The sequence below is a fragment of the Etheostoma cragini genome, chromosome 14 (genome assembly GCF_013103735.1).
Source record: "Etheostoma cragini isolate CJK2018 chromosome 14, CSU_Ecrag_1.0, whole genome shotgun sequence".
Taxonomy (NCBI): Eukaryota; Metazoa; Chordata; class Actinopteri; order Perciformes; family Percidae; genus Etheostoma; species Etheostoma cragini.
Genome location: NC_048420.1, coordinates 19,862,075 through 19,873,175, shown reverse-complemented (window position 1 = coordinate 19,873,175; position 11,101 = coordinate 19,862,075). Strand labels below are relative to the sequence as shown.

The 11,101-nt window shown below is 39.6% G+C and overlaps 1 protein-coding gene across 1 annotated transcript in view; it reads right to left on the bottom strand.

Moving 5' to 3' along the window:
* The window catches only part of atp9b (ATPase phospholipid transporting 9B), a 41,657-nt gene that overhangs the window by 6,861 nt on the left and 23,695 nt on the right, over window positions 1–11,101 (bottom strand). The window contains 9 exon segments of the mRNA XM_034891669.1: window positions 270–414; window positions 788–877; window positions 990–1,088; window positions 1,302–1,472; window positions 1,944–2,027; window positions 3,122–3,214; window positions 3,510–3,671; window positions 7,211–7,462; window positions 10,155–10,267. Coding sequence (XP_034747560.1) covers window positions 270–414; window positions 788–877; window positions 990–1,088; window positions 1,302–1,472; window positions 1,944–2,027; window positions 3,122–3,214; window positions 3,510–3,671; window positions 7,211–7,462; window positions 10,155–10,267 — 1,209 coding nt within the window.

Here is an 11,101-nt window from a genome sequence, read left to right as displayed (position 1 = left end):
ACAGTGTAACAGTAACATACATCTGCTCTGAGCCTGGATGCTCTCAGCGCCCTGCTTAACATCCGTGCAGTTAGTTATCCATCACAACTGGGATATGGTTGTTCAGTAAATAGACAGTTCTGAAACACTAATCAATTTATCTTCCATCTAACGGTGTATTTAACAAAAAGGGACTGAGTGGAGACATTTCCCCACCCCCCTGACAGAATTTTCCAGCCCGTGTGTGGACAACAACCGTCCCGACTCATAATGCTGCTGCCAACACCCACCTATGGCACAGGTTCTGTTGGCGGTGTGCTGCTGGAGGAGCGTGACGATCTGGGCCTTCTGGGTCGGGGAGCAGCGACAGCAGACCACCGCTGGACACTGACATGCCAGCTCTACAAACTCATGCTCGTAATACCGCAAGCACACCTGCAACACAACAGGATGGTTATTCAAAACACGGTTTACTGGACACTAAAGTTCCAGATGTATTTACATTAATTCTTTCAATATATTAACAGTTTGACTTACAGTCCATTTAAAATGAAAACACAGATGTTTGCTCTTCCAACAAAATGTAAAACTAGAGCTTAGTTGTTTTCCAATTATTCTACCTCATAAAAAATGAATAATATATTTTGGTGATCTGTTTTCCTCTCCAAATCCTCAAGGCCTTGGTTGAACTCCAAAGTATGAGTTTTGGCAGAGTACTTTTTATTCTCTCATCGCCTGTTTGGCTGCATCCTCAGCATCATCTGCTGTGCAAGGAAATGTCACTGTGTGCTGCGCTCTGTTGTAGTACCTCTAAGGAGTCTCCAGAGATGACCAGAGCACAGTCATGCTTCCTTCTGAAGGCGTTGAGCTCCAGATGGGCCTCTCCTCTGCTTGAGACCTGCTCGAGAGCCACACAACACTATTAGACCGGAGGAACTTTTTTCTGTAATCTCTCTTTACGTAGGCACATTTTGATAACATAAAAGCATTAGGAAAGACAAACAGCATACCGGTTTGAATACATGGATGTCTTGGTTTCTGGAGACCAAGTGGGAGCTTTTGGCGATGCATGTAGCCGTCTCTAGCTTGTCTCCTGTCAGCATCCAGATCTGAGCAGAAAACAAGATCAACATGCGAGTTGACTGAAGACGTGGCACAAAAATTGAGTGCAATTCAGTGTTGATTGTCTTTAATACTATCAGGTTCTACAGATGCATAAATACAAATAATTTACAATAGAAGACAAGCCTTTTCCTCCTTTTAAAAGAATATACAGAATTTACCAGCATCCACCTGGCAGAAGTGTTCATTCCCTTGCTAACCTTGATGCCAGCGTTCCTGAGCAGCTCTAGTGTGGGCCGGACGTCTGCTTGTAGTTGGTCTTCCACACCGGTCAGACACAGAAGCTCCATCTCCCTCTCTAAGCTCTCCACCACTGCCGCAACCTTCAGGCCTCGGTCATGGATACTCAGCTTCGCCTGGTTGTAGCGGCTCTGCACAAAGAGGATGGTGGATATTAATAATAAGGCAAATGAGGTCATTAAAATAAAAGACAACTAAACAGTGGGGCCAAAATGCACAAAACAAGGTAATGAGAAGAAAAAATAAGCATATACTGTTTCTATAGAATAGAGATCAATAGTAATAACTGATACAAATCAAAAAGAACAGTAAAATGAACCAATAAAAACGGAATAAAAGGACACTAAAAGAGAAATCACATAAAATCATAGGAAGACAAAATGGGGAATTGTGGGATAAAAGGGCATAACAGACCAGGTAACTGAAAACAACCCAAAAAACACTAAACTATGATCATAATATTTGGGAAACCACAGTCCAAGACGAAACAGTCCCACGTTTCTATTATGGTGATCCTGTATACCACTAACCTATAGTTCCATTTCAAGAAAACATGATTCAGTGACAACATGTACGGTATATCCAGTAGTGTCCATCCATACCTCAAAGTCCTGATACTGCTCCTCAGACAGAGACTTCTTGGCCACCACCAGCGTCCTCAGGCCTTCTCTGGCCATGTTCCCACACTAACAGAAAGGAGGGGATCATGGTAGTAAACAGAGTTATACACACAGTTTTTTACTTATATTTTCAGGAGGATGTTCAATGTCAAGTATTTTACTAAAGCTGTATTTCTTTTGAAGATGTAGGTTATTTAAAATAAATGTTGGTGTTTATACATTTCCTCCACGATGAATATAAATCAAACATAGGGCAGATCATCTGTTCTATTAGAGCGGCTGCTGTATAAGTAAACCATGTACAGCACTGTCAATAGCTGCATATTGTTACCAACACCAAAGAAATCAATAGTGAATAACATAGCCTCTAGTAAAATTCAGAGGACACAGCAAAGCAAAGGGATGGAAGGCAGATCATTTTTGATATGAAACACCAATGGGGCGAATCAGTCCTGTTGATTGGTTATTGACAGGCAGAGTAACCGTAGCGCTGGCTGATTTGACAGTGGGATATTACAGCCAACAGGACATCATTAGCGCCATTGTTCAAGAATATGACATACTGTAATTACTTCAACTTTATGTAGGTCACTAATTAAATCAAACGCCGCCCCCAGTGCTAAATGACTCAATAATGCCAATATAATTATGAACATATGCACACAAGACCTTCGACCACCAAACTGGTGTAGAATTGCCCCTGATGTGTCTCTGGAATAATGTCCTAATTACATGAGGGTAGTGGACTACAACAGTGTCACTATGTGTGACAATGTATGTGTTTATAAGTTGCTTATACTTATCTATTTCATAAATGTTTACATGTTTGTCATTCTGCCTATGTTCACACTGACACTGTTAGATAAGACATGGCTGAGGATGGACACGCTGGCTGCCGGGTCCAACCGGCCAGTTACACAAAGAACTATTTTTTATTTTATTTTTAAACTTCACAAGATTTGGGTTTTCTGAGGTGTTTCTGGACCAGATTTTCTATTCTACCAGAAACTCCTAATTATCCTTGTGCATTGCATTGTGGGAAAATAGTGTACATATCTGAACACAGGTCCGGATAAACAGAAGTTTTCCTGTCCAACACATTATGTCTATACTGCTCTGCATTATGTGGTATAGCTATAGATATGCCGCACAGCTTTTACCTCTTCTTCCAACCAGTCGTTATACTGGACGATGCTTGCCATGGCAACATCAGCACCCTTCATGTAAAAAGTGATGTCTCCTGTTGACTCCTCCTGCATAAAATTACAGATGACAATTAATAAATTTCCTAAGTGCAGAAAAACGTATCTCTTCACCACTCATCACTCAGCATGTTAACCTCAACAGCCAGGTTCAAAAGACCTCAAAACATTAAGGTGACAATGGGTTTGACACCAAAATAAATAAATCACACAGCTCTGAACCAAATGCTAAGTCCGGTACATTTAATGTATGAAAGGACTGACACAACATGACATGACAGAACAACAAAAACACCACACAGGAAGGAGCATCCACACATCCTATTGTTCTAGACAAGTTCCACACCCTGACAATGATGCCCATCCTTTTGCTCTCGGAGGTGAAGGGAAAGATCTGCAGGATGTGGAAGGAGAGAATCTGTCCAGAAGGAGTCTTCAGCTGCAGAGAGTTCAGGTCTCTGTTCACCAGGGTCAGGCCGACGCTCTCCGTCCACCGCACCAGCTCCACCTGAGGAGAACATCAAAAACAAACTGCTCACCGAAGTGTAGAAGACCCCAGACGTTGACATTTTTACCTCAACATATTTAGATCTATGCTGAAACTTTAATAAAATATAGCAGGGTGATGAATTTCTCCAAGTTACAGTAACAGAATTGAAGATGAAGATGTCCTAGAGAAACTTCAAAGGCATGTCTCCTTTGACTATTTTTTGTAAAAAATACTTTGCATTTGTGAATTAAAAAGTGGAAATAGCATTTTTTTTCAATTAAATTTTCACTCTTTACCAAATACAAAACAAGTAAGTTACTTAATGTAGAAAAGAAAATCGCAAACAAATGTTGCCCATAAATCTATTTTCATTTGCGGATGAAAGACAAGGCATGAGAGAGTTACGGCATCTCCAGAGCTGCTGAGCTCTTCTCATTCAGCTCCAGATAAGTGTTTTTCTGTTTCTCTTTCCTCTTCCTCGCCTCAGCAGGAACTGTGGCCCCCGAGTGAGCTTTCAGCTGCACACGACTCAATTCTCAATGGGTTCATTTTCAATTTGCTCACTCAAAGGTTGTTATTATACTCTGACCTACAAATTGGAACTTCCTGTTAATACCCCGTCATTTCTCCTGCTCCCCCTTTGAGCTCTGCAAAGAGGAGCTGCCTATATTTACTTAACACACATCTGTGTGTCATTATCCTGGTGTGTATACAGCTACACACACCAGGATACACACAAAAACACACAACACACAAACACACCATGTGCTGAGGATCCTAAACCTAGTCCTTCAATCTACTATATCAGCTCTACAGAAACTATATAAAGCTTTGACAACATTGATACAAACTGCACGTTAATCACGTGTTACGACAGTAATAGAAAAGAGTACTTTATGACAATGGCTGACTGGCTTAAAAAAACCCATAAATCATTTCAACAGTGTTCACCATGTACTAGTGATCATGTAAATCACAATGGCAGCACTGCCTTTAAAATTAGCAGCAGCTCAAGCATGTCATGATGAAAATGGGCCCTTAACTGTTAAATTATCCTGCTGGCAATTCCAAAAAGTGCACACTCGAGAACTGAATTCACCTTTGGATAGTTTAACACTATGGGTTAAAAAAGGAGTAACTACATATCTCATATACATATAATCTATGAGCTTCAACATAAAATTTAAATGATAAACAGCAAGACAATTAAAATAGTCTAACCCTAACAAAAGTAAAGTAGGAACTTCAGTGCAGAAGGTAAAATACTTTGAAAGACAAATATATATAAACAATATACAGTGCTTTCAACGGTGTAAAAAACAAATGTACTTATTAAAGAGCAAGACAAGAGATAGTCAGAGAGACAGATAATAATGTTAACCATATTTTAATTTAAATAAATGTCTGTAAAGTCACTATCTATTGCCAAATGAGCTAAGAAAATAGCGATTGAAAGCAGGAATTGTGTGTCTGTGGGCAACATTTCCAGAAGAAAAAAAATAAATATAAAAAAAAATAATCACACATCATACAGTTAGCGACATGCTTTCAACAACCCAGCAGTGGTTGGTCCACCAGAGAAAGAGGCATGCTCTTTAACTCACTACTGAGTGAAGCAGAGCATTGTTGCGAGTAAACGGTCCAGTTGCCATCTGCCAACTAACTGACGTCACACAGGCAACACCGTTTGTATTTATGGGAAGTGAGATCCAAAAACCCTTCGGCAATTCGGCAACCGCTTAACGCCATAGGTGCCGAAAAAGAGAACAAAACAGAGCTCTATGAGATTGTAACTCTAAATATAAATAATTCAAACATGGCATCAGGCATTTGTTGATGCCTGGCTGCTAGCCTGGCAACCACTTAGTAACCGCAAAGCCTGAAGAAATTATACTTTATTTGCATATTTAAGATACTGTCTTCTTCCCTTATGATATATATGCCTCATACACTTGCTATAACAGCCAGTTACATCCAATAGGAAATGATAAACTACCCACTACCTCATTAAAGGCTACAGTCAAATGCTCTTGTCTGATGTCACAATGGTCAAAGGTTACAGGAGGACTCTGTTCACAGCATGGCTGACCAGCAGGTCAGATGACCCCTGTTCTGACCTTGGCGGCCGGCCCACTTCATCTCCTTAATAATGGCTCATTACATTAGAGAGACTGAGCAGAGAACCAGGGCCAAACAAACTATCACTAACAGAGGAGCCGTGGCCAAGATCTGATGCTGAAGTCAATGAGAGTGAGGAGACAAGGAATGAGAGAGAGATGGAAATTAAAGGACAGAGAAAGAACAAAGAACATAGTAGAAGGGGAAGGGGAAGGGGAAGGGGAAGGGAGAGCTCCATCAACAATCACAGACCTCCACCTCTCATCGTCTCTGGGAGAAAATTAAATATTGATCAATCCAAGCAGTGAGAGACAATGGAAAGAGGGGAGATAGAGCAGAGTGGGCAGGGAGGGATATAAATAAATATATACATCAACTCAGAGGTAGGGGACAGACAGGCAAAATGGAAAAAGTGAGATTTATCTTTCGCCACCTTTTTATCTTCATTTTGATTGCTAGACTTCTAGACTAGGGGTTTGACACAAAGTATCCAAGTCTCACAAAGGCTTCACAAAACCTCACATGTCAAGAGTGATAAACATGCCAACCGTCTTGAAATGGGTGTGTATGGGAAGATTAACTTACCTTCAGTATGCATTAAACACTCTTTGAACAAATACTGACTGTAGATTTTCCTGATCAAAAATCCTTCCCTGTCTTTAGGATTCCTTTCTATTGATACATTCTTTAGTACAATTAGAAAGGGCCATAAACAAAGGCTTCATAACACCTTCAGCCATAAAAGCTCAAACTCTTAGGTTACCCGGAGAAACTGCCAGGGAAAAGGAAGCTAAAGGGATGCCTTTGGGGATCATTTTTGTGCAGCATTCTTCCTTCATTTGGAGCAGTAAATTCTCAGGAAGAAAATACAGACGATTAAATAGCTTAACCTCTATGTAAAAGTTCATGACCTTTGACTCCCTGTTCATGAAGGGACCATTATGACAAACCAGGGTTATTTAGGATCACTAATAAAACTTTAAGACAGAGAGGAAACTGTGGAAAGGGGTACACAGGCTTTGTTCCCGATAATCCTCCATGTGCCCTGTTTATTCTTGCCAGAAGGGCACACGTGTTAAATTGATTGATTTAATCCAGATTTGAGACACTTTCAAAGACAAGTGTAAAAGGGGCTTTAGACAGCAAAACCATTTGTCACCGTTTAACAACTTTTAAAAGGTGTAACCTCCATATGGGTTTTAGTTGTTTTATGGTTTGTCTCTTTAAAATAGCATCACAGATATTAAAAAAAAAAATACTATATTTAAATGATTGGCAAAGTCCAAGAAAATGATGTTTTGCTAATAACATCCACAACACCCACAAACAAAACTAACCTGGAAACATTCATAAATATGTCAGATATCATGTAAAACCCTCATTTATGGCTTCAGTTTTCTATTCAGGCAGCTGAACTGTTTACTGTATCTCATATTTACCTCATCAGGGCTAGAGGCCTGGTAGGTGCGGTTGTCATCACTGTAGTCCTGGTCGGCTTCAGCCGACTCCGTCTCTCCATTTACGATGGCATGCGACTCATAGACGGGCGTGACATTGTGACACAATGCGATGGCCTTCACAGCCTCGTGGATGCGACTGCTCACACTCTTGCGGACTTTCGGGCCCGACGTCTGGGTATTCCGCGACGGAGTGGACCCACTGGTGCTGCCATTGGAGGGCTGGGACGTCACCTGACATCACATTGAATAAAGTAAGCCATGAAGTCAATAAATGATCTGTGACTTCAAATCATGCCATTTCAGTCACATTCATGACATGTGTGAGCTGTGCAAAAATGTTTTAATCATATCATAAGGGTTGTGTACCAACATTTGCATATACCAAATTAAATTTAAGTTTATTTAATGGCTCATTTTAACAGTACAGCGAAACTACAACAAACTAAACTCAATGATATAACCTGTCTGACGATTAAATATGATTATCTTAAAAAACATGCTTGTGAAATATATTACAAAATCTTAGATAAAGACATTTTACTTTAAAATGTTACAACATTGCATTTACTTTAAAATGTTACAACATTGCATTTACTTCCAAAATGTTGGATCCCTGCGTATTTTAGGCAACAAGATCAAATCTTACACTCGCAGCTAATTCACTCTGACATCCCTTTTCAAGCTAAATGACACAGTGAGTGGAAGTGGTGTATGACCGCCTTCATCGTGTCATATCTGATTTGAGGACCTTTTACGTGTTTTGCTGTTTTGACATCATCCATCAGTTTAACAGGGTGGTAACTAGCGAGCAGGCAGACAGCCCACTGTTCCAGCTGCCTTAAACGGAGGAGCGATGTGCTCTACTGAAGCATTTGATTTTGGCTTATTATTAACCTTCAATTCTGCCAGGCAGGGAAGGAAGGGCCTTGGGGAGTACAGTAGAGACGCAAGATGCAGTGTTTCCTCTATGTTGATTTTGTAGTGGCGGCCCGCCATGCCAACATTTCTGCCGCCATGTTATCAGAAATAGGGCCGACGCACAATGTAGTCGTTTAGCCCCCACTGCTAAAAAAAAATTCCTAAAGCAAACACTGAGATGACAACATTTGTCAAGAGTGACTGAAAGATCGATGGAGAGATCATTAAATTACTGTATGTTTAGTGTCTGAGCTACATGTAGAGGATGTTACTAAATGCACAGCAGAGTTATTAGACACTAGTCTGTGTAAGCTAATCAACAAGTCCAACAACACTCTAAAAGTGCATACACACAAAAAGAGTAGCTACTGTTTTATCATTTAAAGAAAAACTTCTTTACTCAATCTTTTGCATCTTAAAAGAAAGTTTGTATTTGGTTATATCATTATCACAAACATTGCAATTCTAATATTCTAATGTAACCTAGGAAGTCGATAGATAATTAGAGAGGCCCTCATCTTAGAGTTGAAACACCTAATGGATTAGTCTTGATTTATCTGCAACTATTAATTACTTCTTTCGCATCTTAAGTAAAAATGTTGCTGCTCTTCTTTGTCATATAGGATAGGAAATAAAAAATGATGATGGGTATTTTTCAAATTTGTTTTTTAATGATTTATAAAACAAACAGTAAATCAATTTGTGCAGAAAATAATAAAAATAACAACTGTTGTTTCTGCCTCAACCTGGATGGAAACATGTTTAAAACAATAATAGCTTCATGTAGTTATGTCACTGTGACAGTAAAAAAAACTGAAACATCAGCTGGGCAGAGACATTACTATACTGCACTGCTTCAGCTGTGCAGCTCTAAAAAGACTAGTTATTTTTCATTAGCTGAGATTACACATAAGGCTGGGTGTGGGGGGGCAGATGGTTTCAGTGTCGACCAGCTGTTTGGAGCTGGCTGAGAACAAACAATATCATTCTGTCAAGACTGCAGCCAGATCTGAGCCACCCAGTGAGGAAAACACTCGCTTACAGTATGTGGAGTCGCTCAGGGACACTGCGTGATGAATGAACAATATGGGCTTCTTTCCTGGAAACACTTAACCTTAGCTTAATATAAAAATGGATTACAACGATCTACAGGGAGAGGCGGGAATAAGCAGGAAAAACATGAGTGAACATGTTTGCATGTCAATGTATCTTCTCCCTTACTGGAAACTAAAATTAATATTGTAAATGTCAAGATTTGCTTTTATTTGGTTGGTTGGTTCTGTCCATTGTTACCTACTGAATCATATAGATCATCTCTGAATACTTAATGGGAATTCAAAACTTTGAATTGCTAAAGGGAACAAAAAGGCAGAAGATGAGCAACTTCCAAATTAGCACTAAAAATCGAAAAAACTGAAACTTTCTGGATGGTGCTTGTGTTTATGGACAGGATCTTATCAGAAAAATATAAAAAGATATCATTTTTTGAGAAGATATATAAAATAAATAGAAATAGAAAAACTTAAATCTACAGATTATACGAATGAAAATAATCAATCCACGACCTCCCACTTCCGGGATTGCCCCGTTCCCACCGGAAATCCCACCTTATGTCCTTCTTTTAGGCCAGATGTCCAGTACCTTACGCTTTCCTTAAATTGGAATTTTAAAATCCAGTGGATGTGTGAGGACTATGGTTAACTGCTCCTCAGATCTCTGCATGGTCAATTGAGTTGCATGACTAAAATAACTTTTGAACGTACACGCCTCACCAAAACAAGTTCCTTCCTGAGGCTATTTAGCAGCGCCACCAGGGCTCCGTTCAGCGCTTAGCGCCGCCCATGAAGATTGTGATTGGTTTAAAAAAATGCCAATAAACCAGAGCAGTTTTTCTCCATTCACAGAATGCTGTGTGGACTAGCCAGACCCTCCTCTGCACTGCTGTGGAGTAAGGTCTGGCAAAGCGAGACTAGTTGCAGGCCTACTGGAGAGTACTAAATCTTACCTGTGCATATGTCTTGACTATGTGGTTCTGGATCTCATCCATGGTGTCAGTGCCGTAGGATACTGTTCCCAGGTGCAGCCGCTTGAAGACCATTTCGTTCTGTGTCAGAGTGCCTGCAGTTTATAACACCGGTTTAGACAGTTTCAAACAAACAAATCATAAAAAAATGACATCACCTTTACGCTATTCATTTATTACTATTTTCTCCTAAAATTTCCCCTTATTTGTGGTATTGTCAGAAGCATCAAAAGTATAGCTCAAGTCATACTGGACTCTGTAGACCGACACGGATGTTGATATTTGTATCGGAAGATAGTATGCAAGAATTTCATTTATTAAATTAACGATCATTATAATATTATTTTTTCAATTGCGACCAAGACCTATACTTAGCAGGACATTTTACAGTTGGAAAATGAAAATATCAGTGTTCTCTAGTGGACAAACTATATAATAGTGACATTGTTTCCAAATTAATGGAAGCCTAGGTTGGCATTTCTGTGCTGCAGTTTCTTGTTACTTATCGTCAAACACGTGAAATATCTGCAATGAGCTAATATCGGCCAATATATTGCTCTGGCTGGTCTAACGTCTCCGTTTCTTTAATCAAAAGTTGACCAAATGTGTCTTTCAATGACATACTGACTTTACATTAAATTAAATGAAAGTAAGACGTTAAGTTCTTTTGTTCTGAAAACACAGAACAGAATGTGCAATAATTGTGAATAAGTATTCATATAAGAAACGGGGGGGATAGAAACACTATCGGGGGTAAAAATATATCAAAGATGTTTTATTCACACAGCCACTACTTCATACTAAAGCAAAAATGAAATATATTCAAAGATACTCAAATTCCTCACACTGTGCGCAGGCACAGAGAGAGAGAGAGAGAGAGAGAGAGAGAGAGAGAGAGAGAGAGAGAGAGAGAGAGAGAGAGAGAGAGA